General features: G+C 35.6%; 2 protein-coding genes across 2 annotated transcripts in view; one reads left to right on the plus strand and one right to left on the minus strand.

Annotated features, from left to right (window-relative positions):
• The window catches only part of Chsy (Chondroitin sulfate synthase), a 99,023-nt gene that overhangs the window by 32,920 nt on the left and 42,355 nt on the right, over positions 1–23,748 (minus strand). The window lies entirely within an intron of this gene.
• LOC143024760 (uncharacterized) lies at positions 5,375–13,188 on the plus strand. Its single transcript, XM_076183884.1, has 2 exons — positions 5,375–5,468; positions 6,140–13,188. The coding sequence occupies exon 2, from the start codon at positions 6,144–6,146 to the stop codon at positions 8,037–8,039; it is 1,896 nt and encodes a 631-aa protein (XP_076039999.1). The 5' UTR covers positions 5,375–5,468; positions 6,140–6,143; the 3' UTR covers positions 8,040–13,188.

Genomic DNA, 23,748 nt, shown 5'->3' on the forward strand with positions numbered 1-23,748 from the left:
TCTTATTTCTCGATCGCATCTGATTCAAGTAATTTAATCTGATCACAAATTGGAGGGGGGGTTTCAAATCTTATTTTCCACTTCGTTTCTTATCAAATTGTTTATTTTGTGTTATAGATCCAAATTCCAAAACTATCGTCACCATTCTTTCACGACGGCTAGGTTATCTTAAAGGCCAGTTTACATGGCGCTACTTTTTACGCTAGAAGCTTCTTTATTCGCTACTGAAACGCTATACGCGAGCAGTAAATTTGAACATAAATACACGTCAAAATCTTCTTAATTCGCTAGCGAATTCGCTGATGAAAGCTTCTAATAATAAATTCGCAGTGTGCTTGATGCTGCGATAAAGTGAAATAAGTTAAACTTTAACGCTCGCGTCTAGCGTTTCAGTAGTAAACAGTGTGTAGGGGTGTACGTGCTTTGCTGCTGGGTGTATTGTCTCATTTTTTTCCCCAAAACTATCCCAACTGTAAGAAAATGAAACATTCAGCCTCCTTGAGATTATGGAAAACTGTTTCATCATGTGGAACATTAGATTGAGACTTCAAATAACCCAATGCGTGATGGGTAAATAGCATAAATGCTCATCGACCTTGCAGACAGCAACCTAAGGATAGATGAAGAATAATTCAAAGATAATAATTGTGTTTGTATTGAATATTTAACCAATTTCCCTCTATGGTAGTTGTAGTAGTATCTAGGTAGATGGACAGTTATTAGCAATAATAGTCTAGACCATTCCTTACACAGGGCAGAACATTTTATTGGTTTCCAAAATTACCAAACGCGGGCTAGGTAACCAAGGATGAATTCAATTATAATGAAAATAGCATTTTTTTTATCCCGAGAAACAAACTGAATAAAAAATTTCACGGTACGCTTCAAGAGTATTAAGGACACCTACAGGAAGGAAGGTAAAACTGAGCAAGAATGTACTGGTATGACAAAGCGGATTAATTTCTACGGGAAATCGTAGGCTGCATCAGTGTCCTTTTTATGTATAAAAGAACGTAACTTCTAAAACTTCCCACGTCAGCCTCTACACTCTGCGGAGTGTAACTGGATTCTTTAATGCCAGCTTCTTCAGGAGATGATCTGAGGGCCGCTGAGCCTGCCTCCCACTTATCCTTTTTCGTACCCATACACGTATTTTTTTGGCTGTTTCCTCATACCAGAATCAGGCATTCTACCTTGGAGCACACTTTTCACTAAGGACAACAGAGGTTTGCAGCACATCCTCCTGGGATGGCTCAAAAACTCTAGCGAATTCATAATTTTTACCAGGATCGTGTAAACGGCTTACCGTTTGCGTTTTTATCATCTTGAAATTCGTTCAGTGAGAGCGATAAGTTGGCGACAAAAAAAAGCTAGAGTCAAAAGCAGCGCCGTGTAGGATAAACCGGTCTATATCCACAATGTTTCCGTACCCTGTGGCCCTTTAAAAGTCATGTCTACCGTGGCAGCCCTGGACATAACGATACAACAAAACAGAATATTCTCAGTTGTACCGATTTACTAATAAGTCAATTTGGAAAAAAAAATCATATCCTATCGTTACGATAGCCAACTTTAGATATTTTTAAGCTCTAATCCTTGTAATTGATAAGGTTGGAACGAACCAACCAATCTGAAATACCCACGAAAAGTTATACACAAGAATAAAAAATAAATAAATACGTACACTTTCGAATTGCGTTCTTTCCTGATATTTGAATATTCCTATTTTAACATACTTCCACTCAACGGACTAAGGACAATAAATCCGACTACGCAGACCTCCCAACCCATACCCATCCTCAATTTACTGTTTACTTAACAATGGTTTTACGAAGACTATGTTTTCTTTAATTCGAGGTCTGGCGCCTCATGTCTGTGGGGGCCTCGAGTTGTATGTCGCAAGAGTTTAATGATCAAGTTGTGTTGAGCAGGAGTTGGACCAGGCCCATCTTGTCCTGCCCAACATATTTACTTTCATCAACAGTCTTCAACATGTAACTAATCCTTGCCCGTACCATCACATCGCCCACACCACTTTACGCATGTACGAATGTACTTCTTTATGCTTTTGTTATTTTCTTTACTTCTAGTCCCTGCCACCACCTTTTGGGAATCATTTATTATCCTTCGTTAATCCATTACGATCGTATTAAAATTTGTTCTTTTTCAACTTTTTTTTATCCCGACAACTGCCCAACTGGTTTTGCATCCTAAGTTTACAGTTCATTGTACTTCTTCAGATGAGGCGACAAAACCACCACCACATACTTCATCTTGGTTTTAAAAATGAGATAAAATTATTTCTCAACTTTTCTTCGTCGAAGTGGTAGAATGCCACAGCTACATCTATCAGCACCGTTTCACCAGCAATCATATTTGTGTCAAGTAATAAGTCTCATACACGTTTTACTTTCAAATACTTATCTAGCTTTGCTGATTTCACTATCACCCATTCTACGTTCCCATTTGGATGTCTTTTTCACGTTTATGGATTTACTTACCGGGTAATTGTAGCAGTGATGCAGATTGGAAATGTTCACGGACACCGCCTCTGTGTTTCCACTTAATTTTTTAGTCTTCAATTTGGTTATGCTGTCCGTTTTTTCTTAATGTCAGTACACGTACGCATGCATGTATTTGCTTGTATGAATACGCTTCTGTGTATACCATGGGTGCTACTTTAGCTTGTGATTGACATGTCGCATAGAGTTGCCAACCGTCCTTTATTTTAAAGGACAGTCCTTTATTCAGCTCTATTTGTCCTTGTCCTTTATTGAGATTTGAAATGACACTTTTTGTCATTTATTTTGAAATAATTTTGACCGACAGTTCAATTTCTTACTCTCAAGATGGGATGATTGCAAAAGCGTTTACTTATTGTAAGACTGACTGTCAACTTTGCATTCTGCACAATACCAGACGCACAGAGCGGCAGACCGCAGACCAGGGTGTAAAATGAACCTCATTTTATGTATAACTTAATTTTCCATTAAAAAAAAACACTAATTTTGGGAAAACCAGAAAACAGCAAACTATGTTACTAAATATGAAAACCACCACCAAGAAAAAATAAAATAAAAACAATAAAGGTGTCATTGGACGTTTAGAAAGGCAATATTTCCGCCTATCAACTGAACTCGCAAAGAACCAAAACAAATTGAGCGTATTATATAACATAGTAATGATGAGACCCTTCACAAAATCGAGCCGTAATTCCGTAATTTGTTATAAATACCGGAAGAACAGTGAAATCTATGTGAGAAACTTGTAATAGTAGTACCAATATTTCATGTTATTAGCATTTAAAAAACAGAATAGAATCGATGAAATTCAACATTCAGCAAATTATCAAACCTAAGCTTCGTAGGCCATTCATTTCCCAAAGTTTCAGAAATTTGTAGTAGTAGAACATTTGAAGCTAGAAGGAAAGCTTAAAGATGGATGAGTTTTTTGATGAAGTAGTATTAATTCAAAGAAACTTCGACACTATAAAAAGTTCTGAACTCTTCATAAGCTCAAAAACAACAACCAGAAAGTGGTATTTATTTTGAAATCTATGGACTTTAAATGTATCGTTTTCAAAATAGTTTCTTTTGTACAATCTATTCTTGGAACATCATCTTATTGTGAGAGAGTTTTTAGTTTAATGTCATCTAAATGGCGAGATGAAAGGAACTGATGCTCTGTTGAATTAATTAAGAATGAAGTTCTCACACATTTTAACATGACAGTTATTTGGAATTCGCTAAATACAGCAATGATGATACAAATTTTCTGAAGGTAGCAAAACGCCAGGGCAAACAGTTTTAAAAATTAGAATCCTTTGATCTTCTCATTCTTGTTTTTGTATTTTCATTTAGGTACGAGAAATGTAATTTTGAACTGCATTCATTATTGGCATCTATTATGATCTATAGCCACTTAAATAAATATCAATAAAGTTTTTATGTCCTTTATTGTAGCTAAACAGAGTTGGCAATCCTAATGTTGCATATGATCTACATTATCACAGATCTTTAGCGCATGATCTTCATGCGGCATGTGATCTACTATATCAAAGATCCATGATTGCGTGTGATCTACATGCCGAATGTGATATACAACATAAGAAAATAAAAGTGAATATTTGAAAAAATGAAGGAGTACTCTTGATTATAAATACCTTTAAATATATCAACGTCTGTTCATCTACATGACGACGAAGGAATGCTACAGCCAATTCTTCATACCGAATAATTTGGGTGTAAACTTTCGTTCTCATGTTGAATGGTCACGATGAACAGCAAATTTACATATATTTTTTTTCTGAAAATGGGTTTGGTATATATCAAACTTAAATCTCAATTAGGAGAGGTCATATTTAAGTCTCTTTTGTAAATTATTTGTAAAGTAACATATACAATTTACGTGGCATGCCTGACCTCCCATGTAGATCACACGCTGAAAGTGTCGTTTATTCTAGATTACATTCTAAAGCGGGCTCACTACCAGACATGTTTGTCCAGCGTGTTTGTTAAACATCGCCACAGAATGTAACGGGTGTTTGATCAAATGTCAGTAAGCCTGCCGACAACATCCCTTCAACATGAGCCAAAAGAAAGTGTGAATAGCTATACTTTTAGCCATAGCCACTGAAAATCCTGCTAAGCGAAAGAAGAGAGTGTGGATGAAGGAGTGGTACAAGAAATGCAAATTATCTCATGACTGCCTGCTGAACGAGGTGATAACATCACCCAAAGACTACAAAAAATTTACTAAGAATGGATCATGGTACCTTCACAAATTTATTGACAATGGTCAGACCTCTGATTGAAAAAAGAAACACCCAACTTAGGGATGCTATACCACCAAGTGAACGACTATCAAGTACACTTTCCCTTAGCACCAACTAACATTAATTCATGCTGGAAAAACAAGCAGTTTGACCATCGAGTATCAAACAGCTTGTCAAACCTTCCAACCTGCCCACACACTCTCAAATTGTTTGAACAAACACCTTGTTGGACATGCATGTTTGATAGTGTAGCCCGCTATAGATGCAGTCCACACACTAAAGAATCATACATGATAACACGCTAAAGTAGCACCACTGCATGTATACATATTACGCACTTACATTTGTCGACTATTACAACTCTGTGACTACAGTATATCACTATTTTTCCAACGTTTACACCATCTGGATAATTTCAAAGAATCATAACCATATAGGTAAATATACATACAACTTTACATTCTATTCATCTCTTACGCCATGATAGTAAAGTATTACTTCCATTTAAAAATATTAATAACATTTGTAATCCACGCATTGACACAATTTTATTTCAAGATAAAACATAATTCATAATATGACAAACACAGCAAAATCTATTATGGACCATTTGATCGTGGGGGCCTGTTGTAGCAGAGATACGTTTACACTCATGAAACAACGAGAAACGTTTGTTGTTTCGCACCGTCCTTCCGTAAGTACATGAATGACACTGTAATACCTTTTTACCCTATGGATATATTCTCATGCAGCTTCTACGTTAATTAAAATGTTAACAATACACTCCTTATTAACGTGAGTTTCGTCTTCATTTCAATCAATATACACACATCTTGCATTTCAAACAACACACCCATTTCTTGGAACACCCTGGCATACAAACATGGAAAACATTATAAATATCACTAATATATATATATATATATATATATATATATATATATATATATATATATATATATATATATATATATAAAACAATTAGCTCAGTTTGGCTACGCAATGAAATGGAAAATATTTCTCGTATGGTAGTAGATTTCCTATCTGTTACCAAGGAAAATAAGTACAATATTAAAAATTGGATACCATTTTTTGTGCTCATCTGCTGGGCACAGATAATGTTCTTATTCCACCGTGCTCACTCAGTTCTCTTCATTTTCCGTAGGTTATTCATAAGATAAAGGTTGAAGCTTCCCTACTTGGAAAACCAATTATTTTTTACATTTATGTGGGATTTAACTTAATTTGAACCAAGAAATCTTTAGTCAAAAATCTTTTGAGTTGTATATGTTAGATCTTGTAGACAAGCTTGAACAACACGTTGAACACAGGGTATTTATAGCTAATTATATATTTTACTTTCAGAATAATGGTGCGGCAAACATCTGAGGTATGGAAACATTTTACTTCTGTCAAGCCTTGGGATGGGAAAGAATACTTCATATGTGTTTACTGTGGGCAGAAATATTCTCCAAATGCGACAAAAATGCAAAAGCATTTGAAAAAATGCCCAAAGTGCCCCCTATTTACTAATGAGAATCAACAGCAACAAAGAGTACAGTTAACACAGACCCTGCCAAGCCTGACAGAGAAAGAGGAACCTTCAGCTTCTGGTGCATCATCAGGACCTCCCCCTAGTGTTTACACACAAGCTAAAAAACTTAAGCCAATGGAATGTCTTGTGGACAGTATTGATCCTGATTCACAGTACAGAATAGACGAGAGCTTGGCAAGAGCCATTTACGTTTCTGGGCTACCCATATCTCTACTCACAAACCATTACTGGATGAAGTGTTTTGCTGAAATGAGACCAGCATACCAACTTCCTACCCAGGAAGCACTCACAACAACTTTACTGGAAGCTGAGTTTAAGAGGATAAGAGACAAAGTAAATCAGGCTGTAAGTGAATCTCAGAGTTTAGCTATAATATCAGATGGTTGGTCTAACACAGGCCCAAATAATATAATAAATTTTTGGGTGAGTACACCACATCCTCTGTATTATACAAATGTAGAAACCAGAGACAACCAATATACAGGTGAGTATATTGCAGATGTGCTTTCAGATGTTATTCAGAAAATTGGTCCTTCAAAAGTATTTGCTTTTCTTACAGATAGTACAAGCCATATGAAACAAGCCTGGGGAATTTTAGCTCAATTATATCCTCATATTACCCCAATCAGCTGTAGTGCACAAGGCTTGAATATCTTAATTGCAAATATCATGGAATTAGCAACAATACAAAGAGTATATGATAGAACTAAGGATGTTATCAAATATATCAAGAATCACCAGCTGGTCTCGGCAACTTTTATTCAGAAGCAGAAGAATAAACACAAGCCAGATAAATTGATCCTTCCTGATGAAACAAGAGGAGGCAATTTCATTGCCATGTTAAACAGTCTACTACAAGGGCGAGAATCACTACAAGAACTTGCTATCACAGATAACTTAAACATAGAGAAAATAATCAGACAAACACTCCTTGACAATGATGAATTTTGGGTAAGCATTACCAGGTGTGTCAATTTGTTAAGTCCCATCACTTGTGCCCTAAGCACTGTAAAGACTAACTCAGCTCTCTTATCTGATATTCCCCAACTTTTTGCTAACTTACAGAAAAGGATTCTAAATGAGATTCCATACTCATCCCTAACTAAACAAGAGGGAGAGAGAATTCAAGAATTTCTTTTCATCTGCTCAGATTTCTGTCTCAAACCAATCCATGCAGCTGCCAACATGGTGGACCCAAGATATAGAGGAGAGATCCTCAATGATGAGCAGATCCCTGAGGCCTACAGCTTCATTTCTTTTATGGCACAACATCTTGGTCTTGACACTGGCATTGTGGTGGCAAGTCTGGCAAAATTCCGGGCCAAGGAAGGTTTGTGGAGAGAGGAGGCAGTTTGGCAGTCAGCAAAACACATTCCAGCAACTACTTGGTGGAAAGGCCTGTGCAGTTCTGAAGCTATTGCACCTCTTGCAACAATCCTCCTTGGAATCCCTCCTACAACTATGTCTCTTCAGCAAAACTGTACTTCAGGCTGCTCCAATGCCTTCCAGCCTCATGGGCTGAGCAGTGATGTGACAAGAAAACTGACTATGATTCAATATAATTTAAAACTACTGGATCCCCAGTGCCATAAAACTACTAACATTAGTGAGTCTACCCACATAGATCAAACTTATCTGTCAGAATGCTTTTCTTCTACCAATGTCACTAGTGCAGAAAAAGAAATTAAGTTTGAAACAGTATGGTGTTAGAACAATAATTTTGAAATAGTTCTTGCTTCGTGTTTCACCGACTAGAAACATGCAGCCCTGCAGTGGCTGGAAATAGTCCCTGAGCCTTCCCATAGATCTCTCTGGGAAGAAATTGACTGTTGTCCATGTTGTATTAGGGTGGGGCTATTACTATGTCATCAGCTTATATTAGTAGAATGAAGAGTCACTGGTTGTTAGCTCTCCTTATGTGAAAAAATGGAGGAAATACAGGTACAACTCAAGCTGACAGGGAGGAAACTTGGACCTGGTCTGTACCTCCAGGTGGAGGTGAGAATGTTGATGGGTTCTGAAGACAAATGTTAGGGAGATGATTCTCCCTAACATCTGTCTTGCAGTACCACAATTTACAAGTACCTGTCATTGGTCCCTAATTTTGTAATATTAATAACTGCTACCTCAAGTTTCACTGACTGGAAATCCACAGCACCACAGTTCTGGTCCTTGGGCTCTCCTACAGATCTCCCTGGGGAAATTTTGGATTCTTGTCTGCATTGTATTAGTATGGGTCACTTTCTTTGTCATCAGTTTATGGTGGTAGAAGGGGAACAGTCAGCAGTAGTCAGTTCTCTTTATGTGAAAAGGTGAAGGAAACAAGTTGAAGCTGGTAAAGAGATCTTGGGCCCAGTCCAAAGAATAAGTGTCAGATCTTTGGAGCTGCACTTCCAAATGGAGGTGAGGGTATTAATGAATTGTGAAGATGAGTAGAAGGTGCACAATTCTCTGACATCCATGTTGAAGGACCATGACTTGCAGATACTTGTAATTGGTCTCCTAGTTTTGTATAGCAGCAGCAGAAATACAAACTTTAATTACAACACAAAATGTCATCTATACATAGATGCTCTTCAAATAAACTAATATGCTGCTAACTGCTCACACCTTTACCTCTAAAAGTTGTGCTGTGTATAATCTATGATAGGTTGAATCACAATTTATGCCCTTTTTTTCCCTTCTTTTGTGATGGTAGTGCTAAAGACCATTCTATAATTGTCCTTAAATGATATTGGAAAAATTAGATGGGGTTGGACAAAGGATGATATATTCGTGGACATATACATGTTTTCATTTTATGTAAGGGAAGTATTTATCTAATTGTATTCACAGCTATGCTCATGGAAACTTGTCTCTATATCTCCATTTATCAAACTTTGCTTTAAATTCATCAATATTGTTGGCCTGAATTATATCTTCCACAGATTGACTTGTCTGTGGAAAGCTGTGCTTCCTAACATCAATTAATTAGTCTTACTTTTTTAATAAGAACATAAGAATGAGGGAGACTGCAAGAGACCATAAGGCCTACACTAGGTAGTTCCATGTCTATTACCACCTGTCATTCCCATCCACAAATTTGTCTAACTTTTTTCTTAAAACAATCAATAGTTCCAGCACTCACTATATGGTGACTAAGTCTATTCGATTCGTTGACCACACTATTAGTAAACCAGTTCTTGCCTATTTCCTCCTTAAATCTAAATTTGTCCAATTTAAGTCCACTGCTGCAAGTCCTGTCCTATTGTCTTAATATGATGACTTTGTTTGGGTCACCCTTGTTAAAGCCTTCAATCCATTTGAACATTTCTATTAGATCACTCCACACTGCATCTTTCCAGAGAGTGTAAGTTATGGTGCCTAAGCCTGTCCTCATAAGATCGGTTCCTGAGTCCATGTACTGTATTATTTTGGTCATTCTCATCTGTACTGATTTTAGTGAATTGATATCCATTCTATAGGATAGTGACCAAAACTGTACCACATAGTCAAGGATGGTTCTAATGCCAGACAGAGTTTGCTAATTATTCCTACTCATCCTAGCAATGAAACCTAATGCTCTGTTAGTTCTATTTCTGGCACTAGTGCACTGTTTCCTAGATTTAAGGTCAGGACTAACTAGAACTAATCTCTCTTGCATTCAGTTTTCTCTCTCAAAATTTTTTCATCCCATACCAGCACATCCTGTCATTTTTCCCCCTGATCAAAATATTACCATACCACTTTCTATCTCTCTCTCTTTTTTTTTTTTCAAATGTAGGAAGTCCCAGTTCCTTTCAACCTTTTCTTTTGTATTATCAACCAGCCTTTGGGTCATTTTGGTTGTTACTCTTTGTATTCTATCTTTCTTCTCTTTTGGTGTGACCACACCTCTGCTGCAGACTCCAGTTTGGGGTGAAACAGATTTTCAATATTTTTTCAGCATATCCTCATCCACTCTCACGTTCATTAGGAATTTACAAGTCTTCCATTAGTCTCTACACATGTATTTTTGGCAACAAATCACCTTTGATTGAAATTCCTAAGTAGTTTTTCTCTTTTGCCTTTGTAATAAATACATTCCCCATATTACATGTTGACAATGGTTTCTTTATGCCTTGGCCCATTTCCAAGACTTTTCTTTTATTGAATTTTATTTTCCACTTTTGGCCTCAATCAAATGTTACCTAGGTCTTCCTGTAGCAATTTAGAATCCTCTTCACCTTTCACTCTTTTCATGATCTTGGCATCATCTACAAACAAGTTTGCATAACTCCCTATCCTATCCATCATATTACTGACATACAGTAAGGACATTACTTGTCCCAGTATTGAGCCTTATGGCACCCCACTCATTGCCTTACTCCAATCCAACATTTCATCTTTCATCTTATTTAGGAAATCTTTGATCCATTCCAATATACCCTGTGCTCGATTCAAGTCCTATGATGTTTTCCAATTTCTATTTTAATCTTTTGTATGGCACTTTATTAAAACCTTTTGCCAAATCCAAATAAACACAATCCACTTTCAAATACAAATTTAGCATGTTGGTTACACGGTTTTCCTCACGTTAGGTAAATAGACACAACTTTTCTTGTCTGAATCCAATTTGATTGTTGACCAAGATTCCTTTCTTTTTTTTACACATTTTGGCCATTGTGCTCCTTCCTATTTACTCCTTTGAGTATAGTACCACATAGGCAGATTTCTAGTCCAATGACATTGTTCCTTTTTATATTTGCAATCAGCTGTTGTATTTTATTCACTTCTCTACACTCAGTATCCAATTTGAGATACCATCTGACCCTGTGCCTTTCTCGTTTCCAGAATATTGAGAAATTTAATTACCTCATGTGCTTCCATTTCATGTTGTTTAAGACATCTTTTTCTTAAACCTTTGCTCCCTCAAAGTCCTTTTCCTTGGGGAATGAAAACTTTTATTCCTTGTTTCAGCATGCTTTTTTGTTTCTTCATATACCATCCCTGAACTCTCAATTGGAACATCCCTTCTCTGTTCTACAGCTCATTCATTCACAAATCTTTAAAACTTAGTTTCATCTTTAAACTTGTCAGTCTCACCCTTTTCAAGATACTTTTCCTCTTCTAATTCTCTTCTTCCCTTCTTACTTGTTTCTAGTTCTTTTGTATTTATATTTTGCCTTCTTTGTTGTTTTTTTTTGCCCCACTTTTCCCACGTCTTATCTTTGTTTTGTTATTGCACATTTTTAACTATACCAATCCTTTTTCTGTGACTCTTTCCATTTCATCCTTGGTACATATGCTTCCACTCCTGTTTTATATTTTTTTAAGAAGATTATCCATTCCTTCTTTATTTTTTTTCTCATTGAACACTAATCCACTTCTTTTCTCTCTTCTACAAAATTAACTTTTTCACAGTTGTCTCTTCCTTGTCTGTTATTTTTTTCTTGTTTCTGTCTTATCCACTTCCAGGGCTAATTCAAAGATCATAAAATCACTTTTAGATATTGAGCATAGGTAATTCAATATTATGATCTCCTTAGGTTCTTGAGTTAAAATCAAATCCATTTTTGCTAGTGTGTCTCTACCTCTGTACTTTGTTGGTTCCTTCAACCACTGGGTCATGTTATTCCTATATTCAACAATGTATCTCATACATATATATATTTAAATATAAATTTATTTAAATGTTTTTTCGCCATCCAAAAATAATTGTAACTGTTGCACATTCCATAACCCTAGGAACTCTTATACAGTACTGACCTCTAAATACACCACTGCCAAAACTAACACAGTACATTCTCAGATATAAATACCATAAAATAATCATGAAATACCTTTAAATCTAACTCATCAATGACAATAAGAAAACATGAAAAAATAATTACATTTTGAAAGTACAAAGTTGGCACTGTGACAGGAATTCTACTTTGAGCATTCAGGTTACCTGTCAATTCCTCAGTAGTGTCATGAATTCTATGCAGGTTGTTTTAGTTCAAATCTAAATCACATTTCATACTTTCATATTTGTGGAAGACTTGCCCCACATGTCTTTCCCAACACATCCATATTTCTTTTAAGTAAAATATATTTTTGACTAAGCTTTGGGCAAGTCCTTTCCTTTGGTTCTCCACTAGATGCTTTCTGGCCATGTTCACCATAGTACAGTTAGTGTGGTGAATTATATATTATGGGCAGAGAATTATAACTAAAGCAGACAAGATTCATCAAAGCACAAACACAAACCAATGATCATTTCATTCACATTTGCCACTTAGCATGTGGAAACACTGTATATGTTATAATCCTAGTGATGATGTGTGTATCATCTATAATTTAGCCATGTATCTCAAGTTAATGGAGTATATTCCAAAACCACATCATTCAAAGTTATAGAGAACCTACTGTATATAGGCATAAACTGTTACTCTTGCATTTTATTTTTTGCCTCATTGAAGGCACACGAAACACTGGTATTAGGCACAATCTTAAGCACCACTAACACTTTCGGGAAAAATAAATATGGCTAACTACTCACAAATGTCATAAAAGTCAGAGGTAAAGGTGTGAATAATGAGTAGGGCATAATTTTATAGGATGTTTAGTCATAGTTCAAATAAATTTAAGTTTATCACAAAATCATTGGGAAACCTGATCACTATCAAATGAATAAATTTACACTGGTGGTTAGAACAATCCAGAAATTTTGTGGAGTTTGTTTCTAATACAATAATCTATTTTTACTACCGACTTGGTTTTAAGTTATACAAACCCTTGAAAACATTACAGATACCAAAGAACTGAAAGTACTGTACATTGTTCTCCTCAAATGCTTTACAGTATTATGGTTGTATTATTAAATCAATGGACAGTATTGCCAGTACTCAATGTTTGATTTCTTTATATCCTCTCTCTTTAATAAAAATAATAAATAAATTAGTTAATTAATTAATAAAAATCATGTATATTTGTGTAATATAATACAAATTTATTTTCCTTCTACAAACACCTTTAACAAAAATGAAATTAAATTGCTTCGACTCCTTTCACCAGGAGCTATTACTTACCAATTCTGTTTTAACTAAGGCCTGAAAAATTTATTCAGTTCCTAAAACTCAGTGGTATGGCATGTATAGTATCTGATGCCCCTACAACAACTCTTCTTTTAAGTGACTTATGGGCAGTTATCTGAGAACCATGTAAGAAGAGACCTGGGTCATTGGACCGATTGGTTGATTCTGATGCTGTAATGTTTTAGCTGATGCCAGGCAATTTCAATCGGTTTAAGAGAGTCTCCACCTACAAACCTGGCATGCAAATTCAAGATACTTCTACTTTTTGGAACAATAATTACTGTCCCAAGTTCACTGACTGAAAACCCACAGCCCCATGGTAGTTGGGAATGGTCTTCAACTCTACCTGAGATCCTTTTGGGAGGAAACTATATTGTTGTGTGTTGTATTAGTACTGAATAGTTCCTGTGTCACCCACGTACAGTATCAAGAAGGGAGCAGTCACCAGTTGTTAGCTCTCGTTTTGAAAAGATGGAAGAAATACAGCTGAAGTTAATAAAACAAGATATTGGATCAAGTCCAGAGGTAGAGTGTCAACCCCTTGTAGCTCCACCTCCAAATGGAGGTGAATGTGTTGATGGGTTTTGAAGATGGGCAACAGAGAGATAATTCTTTCTGCCATCCATCTTGTTGGCCCATCCTTGGTTCCTCCTCATCAGTATTCTATAACCCTTTCAAAACGGCATGCCTGCTCAAGCTAACAGTAGACAATTTCACTCAATTTTGGTGTGCCCTATTTAAGAAAGAGCTTATCTATAAATGAGGACCTCCATCAGTCCTGTATCTGCTCTAACCTAAATAAAATTACTTAACATGGGTCAAACCATTAGGTATAAAACCACCACTCCCACATATACAGCTGGTCAGCTCCAAAGAACATGCACAATCATAACATGACTATTTTAGCGATTTATAACAGAAAAAATAAACACGCTGCATTACACTTAATGCCGATAACATGGTTTTTATACAGTGGCAACATATTTCGTGCGCAAACCCTACGATTATCATGTCAGTTGTCAAATTCATCTCAAACGATCTACAAGTAAATGCCCTCACTGCGTGCTTTTTCAAGACAGCTGCGCTACTCTATCACTGGTCAATGAATTTTCAGAGATCCTTTTTTCATTCACCATTTTCCTAGTCCCCCTGCTTGAAGTGTTCATACTAGGAAGCATTCCAGCTATGAACAATAACTTGTGCATACAAATACAACCTTATAAGGACATAAACAACAGCAACTAGTGCCCCTAACACAAGTTCTCAATTCAGTGAATCCGAGAATATCATAAATTGAATTGTTACGCAAATAACCAAAATCTTTATGAATAATTTACAGTCTACAGTACATTCGTAATAAACTTTATTTTTTAATCCACTTGAAATACGTGAATAAAAAGTGGGTGGGAAGGGCATCTGGGTAGGGAGGAAAGCTTCCCTGGCCTAGAAGAACGTTACTGCAACTAAACATTCGGAATTCATCTTCACTGTATCCCCACCCTCTAGCGAAGGTGTTCTTATAATGCCTATCTCGATTTAACCCTTCTATACTGAGTGGTCCTGTTCAGTTACGTGGCAGACCCTTGGAAGTGAACGAGATAAAACTATCTTTACTGAAATTTGAGTCACCTACCCACACACAATACTGTCGTCTTCACTAGGATTGCCAAATCTGTTAAGCTACAATAAAGGACATAAAAACTTTATTGATATTTATTTAAGTGGCTATAGATCATAATAGATGCCAATATTAAATGCAGTTCAAAATTACATTTCTCGTACCTAAATGAAAATACAAAAACAAGAATGAGAAGACATTTATTTTACCTTGATCAAAGGATTCTAATCTTTAAAACTTTATTTGCCCTGGCTTTTTGCTACCTTCAGAAAATTTGTATCATCATTGTTGTTTTTAGCGAATTCCAAATAACTGTCATGTTAAAATGTGTGAGAACTTCATTCTTAATTAATTCAACAGAGCATCAGTTCCTTTCATCTTGCCATTCAGATGACATTTTAAACTAAAAACTCTCTCACAATAAGATGATGTTCCAGGAATTGATTGTACAAAATAAACTATTTTGAAAACGATACATTTAAAGTCCATAGATTTCAAAATAAATACCACTTTTTTTTTTTTTTTAGCTTATGAAGAGTTCAGAACTTTTGATAGTGTCAAAGTTGCTTTTAATTAATACTACTTCATCAAAAAGTTCATCCATCTTTAAGCTTTCCTTCTAGCTTCAAATGTTCTACTACTACAAATTTCTGAAACTTTGGGAAATGAATGGCCTACGAAACTTAGGTTTAATAATTTGCTGAATGTTGAATTTAATTTATTCTATTCTGTTTTTCAAATGTTAATGACATGAAATATTGGCACTACTATTACAAGTTCCTCACATAGATTTCACTGTTCTCCCAGTATTTATAACAAATTACGGCTCGATTTTGTGAAGGGTCTCATCATTAGAATGTTGTATAATACGCTCCATTTGTTTTGGTTCTGAGTTCAGTTGATAGGCGGAAGTATTGCCTTTCTAAACGTCCAACGACACCTTTCTTTCTCTATTGTTTTTATTTTCTTTTTTTTTCTTGGTGGTGGTTTTCATATTTAGTAACATAGTTTGCTGTTTTTTGGTTTTCCCAAAATTAGTGTTTTTGTTTTATGGAAAATTAAGTTATACATAAAAATGAGGTTAATTTTACACCCTGGTTTGCGGTCTGCCGCTCTGTGCGTCTGGCATTGTGCAGAATGCAGTGTTGACAGTCTTCAGTCTTACAATAAGTAAACGCTTTTGCAATCATCCCATCTTGAGAGTAGGAAATTGAACTATCAGTCAAAACTATTTCAAAATAAATGACAAATAGTGTCATTTCAAATATCAATAAAGGACAAGGACAAATAGAGCTGAATAAAGGACTGTCCTTTGAAATAAAGGACGGTTGGCAACCTAGTCTTCACTTACTGGCAACCTGAACTGAACGAATTATCGTATCAATTTTCAGCCGTACACTGTAAACAAAGCCGACTATAAGGACAACAATATCAATTGTATCAAGTGAAGCAGGAAAACAATCCACGCGATATGCATCACCGAAGCTCTTTCGGGCAGAGGGCGGGGACGACATTATGCAAACCTAACGATGCATGCCTTCATCTGGCCTTCGTCCTAATCGTCCCCTGCTGCCGACAGTCATTTTCTACCCCTGCCCGGCATCTTCTTCTAAAACTCCTAAGGTACTTCATGGGATTACTTGTCATACTTGATGTTTTGCGCAATATTATGTATTTTCTTTATTCAGCTAGTACGATACCTTTTCTGCACAGGATGAAATCCCAACTGATGCCTATCTAGCAATAAAATGAAGATGCATTTGGTTAACAAACTGAATTTAATGCTTATCAAATGCGCCCTATTTGGTGATATCACTAAATAACGCACTGAGAAGCCAGATGGGTTTATTCTCCTAAGAAACATTCTAGTTCTTAAAAGAGAGAAAAATAAAATAAAATATTCAAAAATCTGCCTATTCATGTCTAATGATCTTACTACCCCTTCACTACCCATTCATGCCAGGAGGGACGCCACTTCCCCCTTGATGTTTGTACGTGAGCGCAAGAGCTGTTCTAGTCGGCCCGCAGGCCGCAACCCCCCTCTTTCCCTGTCGTATCTTCCCTCCCTCCCTCCCTACTCCAAATATGCAGTCTGTTTTCCTTCACCATAATAAACTCCTAGGCGAGAGAGTAAGGTTGGGAGATATATAACAATCATGAGCAAGCTGGGTTATGTCATCATACATTTAAGAAATTAATTCTTGCTAGCAGATACGAGAACTGTCAGTGTCTATCAACTAACGAACACAAAAACTGGTTTGTATTAGTAACTAGTTGTACCACGACCTTTGTGGTCAGGCAGAATTTGTACATTGACTGTCAAAACCTTCAGTTCATATTCACGGTCACATGGAGAATTGTCACCCCAGAACGTCCAAATGAAGAATCGTCACCCCATGAGATCCCACCTGAATAATTGTCACCCCAGTACGCTGAATATCAACAGTGAAATTAAGATTAGGTTAGGCTGAACGAGTGTTATGCTTATTGTCAACTTACACAATAAGAATCGTAAACCCAATATGGCCCACATGATGAATTGTCACTCTAGGATAGCCCGATGAAAGAATTGTCATCCTGTCGATGTCTGGGGTGACGATTCTTGTGATCCCATATTCATTTATCATAATAATTTAGTCCTCCAATTCCAGATTACTTGAGACGTGAGCACGTCCGACCACGTGCAAGTAAATGACTAGAGGACGCTATGTTGGCACGTGGGCATGATGAGAGGGAGTGTGTCGGCCCAGCCACCGAATCGTCGTGGCGCAAATTAGCATTTTTTTCTTCTATTTCGCTCTACGGCGTAATCAAATCCTTTGGATTATGCATCTAGCTGTAGGACGATTATTCGCACAATACTGATGACGTCACATGTATTTAAACCTAATTGAGGCGCACTTTAAAAACCGTTAACGTTAAAACGACTTCTGTTGCTTGAAGAACGAAACAAAATCAATTTGGCACTATTTCGTCTAGCCTTCAAGCTATGTCTGTTATTATTTTGACTAATTCCATGGAGAGGAAGTACTAACATGAATTACAATCCCCGGAATTTGGTACTTATAACAATCCTAACCCAAAATTTAGATCGGTACAATTGTTCAAACAATAACAAATGATTGTATACCAGTGAAGTGAGGGGCTGTATTGGTATTCACCTATAGTAAAGTACAGAGAGATTGTTTCCATTCACCCGACAATGCTTTAAAGTCATTCATATTGCCCACTTTGACTGTTTCCTTTCATTCAATTTCACACATTTTTTTACTAATCCAAACATTCCCACCAATTTTCTGAATCGTTCACTTTTATCTGATAGAGCAACCTCATTTTATCCAGCCTCTCCTCGTACTTTATTTCATTTATTTACTTATATTTTCTGTATTTTCTTAGATTATTCTTAATATGTGTATCACTTGCCCTCTTCTTATTTCTATATATATATATATATATATATATATATATATATATATATATATATATATATATATATATATTTTTTTTTTTTTTTTTTTTTTTTTTATCAAAAATATATAAAATAGCCGCCTGTTTTTATCCTTGAGCGGTATATTGGGGCATTTTGTCAATAGAAAGGTGGAATCCTGTAAATCCGGAGGAACCCTGTGGATCCGGTGGACTTCTATAGATCTGGTGGTGTCCTGTAGATCCGGTGAAGTCCTATAGATCCGGTGGAGTCCTGCAGATCCGTGAAGTCCTGTAGATCCGGTGGTGTTCAGCAGATCCGTGAAGTCCTGTAGATCCAGTAGAACCCTGTAGATCCGGTGGAGTCCTTTACATCCGTGGAGTCCCGTAGACCCGGTGGAGTCCAGTAGATCCGGTGGAGTCCAGTAGATCCGGTGGAATCCAGTAGATCCTGTGGAGTCCTGTAGATCCAGTTGAGTCCTGCGGATCTGTTTCCGTTTTGATCCAGTGGAGTCCTGCCAAAGGGGCCTGCGACCATACGCCGCTAAGGACGGAAGGCCGAGCTTCATGTGAAGCAGGAACCGGCGCAGCCGGTGGCTCGTGTGTGTACATATGTATTTATATAATATGTATATATATATATATTATATATATATATATATATATATATATATATATATATATATATATATATTAGCCAAATTACCCGCGCGTTGCTGCGAGTTCGTGAATAATCCCTGACCTAACCATACCCCACCTAAATTTAACCCTTAACCCTAACCAAATTAAATATAGCTTTAAACACTCCCCCTCCCAGGTGTGCGCCCCCCTATCCGAAGGTTGGGACACCCTAGTTTGAAAATACATGCATACATAAACACAAACATCATATGTACACATTCTTTTGCGTGCGTGCGTGCGTGCGTGCGTGCGTGTGTGTGTGTATGCGTGTGTGTGTGTGTGTGGATTGACAATAAATGTCTACAGCTAAAAGGTGAAGAAATGTATCTCGTTAATTTATCTTCAGAATATATATGGTTATTGGGGTTTATTTGAAGAAAAAAAATAGTAGTTTGTGAATAATCAATTTCCGCCCGCAATAAAATTATATAAAAATAACCAATATTCTAAAATCTGGTAAAATTATACAATCATTTTACATTTACATACTTTCTTCTTACAAAAGCTATCATGGTTTGTGGCAACATTAATTTCACAAATATAATATTTATGGACACATACAACGGTTTGTTTAATCATATTAATTATGTCACAAAAATAATACGCGACTTAAGGGGAAAATATAGTAGTGGCGTGTTCCCTCACCATAAACCACCTAACTTTATCCCTTTCTTAAATGAAATATTGTTATCCAAGTACCTAGAGTGATAGGGTATCAGAATATATATGGTTATGGGGGTCTATCTTCAAAACCCTAGGAGTTCGTGAACAAACAGACAGACAGAGGCTACTACTTTATTATAGTAGATATATATATATATATATATATATATATATATATATATATATATATATATAAACAAAGTAATGTCGTAGCACATTGGTAAAATGATACTAATGACCCACTTTCGGAGAATAAGCGAAAATAAAAATATCCGTATATTTCGATCAATGTGATCCTCTTCAGCAGATGATACTATCGCTTATTCTTCTCCGAAAGTGGGTTATCAGTATTATATATTTATATATTTTGCTGGTAACCACTAAGGAAATCGGAAAACAAAAATTCCCAAGCGTTTTCGTGTAATTTACATCTTCAGGGAATACATATATATTATATATACATATATATATATATATATATATATATTATATACATATATATATTATACATATATATATACATATATATTATATATACATATACATTATATATTATATATATATACACATAATATATATATATATATATATAATTATATATATATACATATATATTATACATATATATACATATATATCATATATATACATATATATACATATATATATATATACACATACATACTATATATATATATATACATTATACATACTATATATATATATATATATATATATACATAATATATATGCATATATATACATATATATATACATAGAATATATATATACACATAATATATATACATATATATAATATATATATATAATATATATACACATACATATTATATATATATATATATATATATATATATATATACACACACACACATTTTTACAACCACAATGCACTTTGATTCTAAGCCATCAACATCGGGAGACCCAATGGAGGCCACAACCAGAAATTGAAATGTGGTACTGCCGAGGACTCGAACTCAGCTATCACATGACAAGTGACGCAGTGACTTACCAACTACGCTATCAAGAGATATAAGTCAAGCGCAATTTTCCTTATATATTTGTATGCTCGAGCACATGCACATACATGAAATTTTGCGTTCAACCCATTTCCACTATGATAGTACTATAGGAAGTATACAAATGCTGGAAAGTATTTGTACAATGTACAAATACACACACACATATATGTATATATACATATATACATATATACATATATATATATATATATATATATATATATATATATATATATATATATATATATATACTATAATAAAGTAGTAGCTTCTGTCTGTCTGTCTGTTTGTTCACGAACTCCTCCTAGGGTTTTGGAGATAGACCCCCATAACCATATATATTCTGATACCCTATCACTCCAGGTACTTGGATAACTATATTTCATTTAAAAATATATATATTATTTTGGCTAGGGTTAAGGGTTAAAGGGGTATGGTGTGGTAACACGCCACTACTGTAGTGTCCCCTTAACACGATTGGCATTTTGTGACAAAAATTACTATGATTAAACAAACCATTGTATGTGTTCATAAATATTATTTATATTTGTGAAATTAATGTTGCCACAAACTATGATAGCCTTTGTAAGGAGAAAGCATGTAAATGTAAAATGATTGTATAATTTTACCAAATGTTTAAATATTGGTTATTTTTATTTTACTTTTTCGCGGGCGGTAATATACTCGAGTTCAAAGATAATGAAAGGTTGGTTCAATTCTTCTCTTACGGCCGAATATATTTTATTTCCAAAGGGCGTCTCCCTCCTCAAATTTATTTATTTATTTTTTTCTGGCTTTCTTAACATTTTATTTGTTACTTGTTCCATTGAGTTATATTGATATGTGTAACTTTTCTCCACAAATTCTATCAAAATTAAAATGATCATCATTTGCCCGCAGCAACGCACGGGTAATTTGGCTAGTAATTATATATACTAGCCAAATTACCCGTGCGTTGCTGCGGTCAAATGATGATTATTTTAATTTTGATAGAATTTGTGAAATGAATGATAGTTATCCAAGTACCTTGGGTTATAAGGTTTTAGAATATATATGGTTATAGGGGTCTGCAAAAACCTAGGAGGAATTCGTGAATAATCCCTTTCCTAACCATACCCGCACCTAACTTTAACCCTTAACCGTAACTAATCTTTTAAATGAAATATAGTTATCCAAGTACCTGGAGTGATAGGATATCAGAATATAACTGGTTATGGGTGTCTATCTCCAAAACCCTAGGAGTTCGTGAACAAACAGACAGACAAATGATAGTTATCCAAGTACATTGGGTTATAAGATTTCAGAATATGGTTAGATTAGGGATTATTCACGAACACCTCCTAGGTTTTTGCAGGTAGACCCCTATAACTATATATATTCTGAAACCTTATAACCCAAGGTACTTGGATAACTATCTTTCATTTGTCCATCTGTTTGTTTGTTCACGTACTCCTAGGGTTTTGGAGATAGACCCCCATAACCATATATATTCTGATACCCTATCAATCCAGGTACTTGGATAACTATGTTTCATTTGGTTAGGGTTAAGGGTTAAAGTTAGGTGGGGTATGATTAGGTTAGGGATTACTCACGAACTCCTAGGTTTTTGCAGATAAATTCCTATAACCACATATATTCTGAAACCTTATAACCCAAGGTACTTGGATAACTATCTTTCATTTGTCTGTCTGTCTGTTTGTTCACGAACTCCTAGGATTTTGGAGATAAACCCCCATAACCATATATATTCTGATACCCTATCACTCCAGGTACTTGGATAACTATATTTCATTAAAAAAATCGGTTAGGGTTAAGGGTTAAAATCAGGTGGGGTATGGTTAGGTTAGGCATTATTCACGAACTTCTAGGTTTTTGCAGATAGGTCCCCTTATAACCATATATCTTCTGAAACCCTATAACCCAAGGTACTTGGATAACTATCATTTGTATACACTATAACAAAGTAGTAGCCTCTGTCTGTTTGTTTACGAACTCCCCCCAAAACCATATATATTCATCATAACCCAGGCTGCTTGGATAAGTATATTTTATTTCCAAAGGGCGTCTCCCTCCTCAAATTAATTTTTTTCTTACTTATTTAACATATTGGTTACCTTTTCCATTGAGTTATATTGATACGTGTAACTTTTCTCCATAAACTCTATCAAAACTAAAATGATCATCATTTGCCCGCAGCAACGCGCGGGTAATTTGGCTTATATATATATATATATATATATATATATATATAAATATATAAAAATGTATATATATATATATACATATATAATATATATATATAATATATATATATATATATATAATATATATATATATATATATATATATTATATATATATATATATATAATATATATGTATGTATGTATGTATATTCGCGTTCAATTTCATCCTCTACTCCTAATTCCATCTTGTCTACAACTTCATGTAGCTAGTTGTTGCAAACCTCATTTCTTACCCTTTCCACGATCCTGTCGCCCTCAGCGGAAAGGTTAGCGTAGCTATTTACTCCGCTCATCATGTCACTGATGCATACTAAACATTACTGGTACCAGGACTAAAACCTGTGGGACCCCTAATCACACACACACACACACACACACACACACACACACACACACACACACACACACACAGAGAGAGAGAGAGAGAGAGAGAGTGTGTGTGTGTGTGTGTGTGTGTGTGTGTGTGTGTGTGTGTGTGTGTGTGTGTGTGTGTGTGTGTGTGTGTGTGTGTGTGTGTGTGTGTGTGTGTGTGTGAAAAGATATAAACCGCACGAAACTACTGATAAATAACGGGATCGTGCACTACCAATGAATGCCACTCGGCACACAATGGTAGCCACGCAGGAACCAAAGCAATGACCTATACTGTGTACCTATTCTCACTTGCCTACTGCGGCGAGTTGCAATACGTAGACCACGCGGGAAG

Source organism: Oratosquilla oratoria, chromosome 4 (genome assembly GCF_046742065.1).
Source record: "Oratosquilla oratoria isolate Oo_2021 chromosome 4, ASM4674206v1, whole genome shotgun sequence".
NCBI lineage: Eukaryota > Metazoa > Arthropoda > Malacostraca > Stomatopoda > Squillidae > Oratosquilla > Oratosquilla oratoria.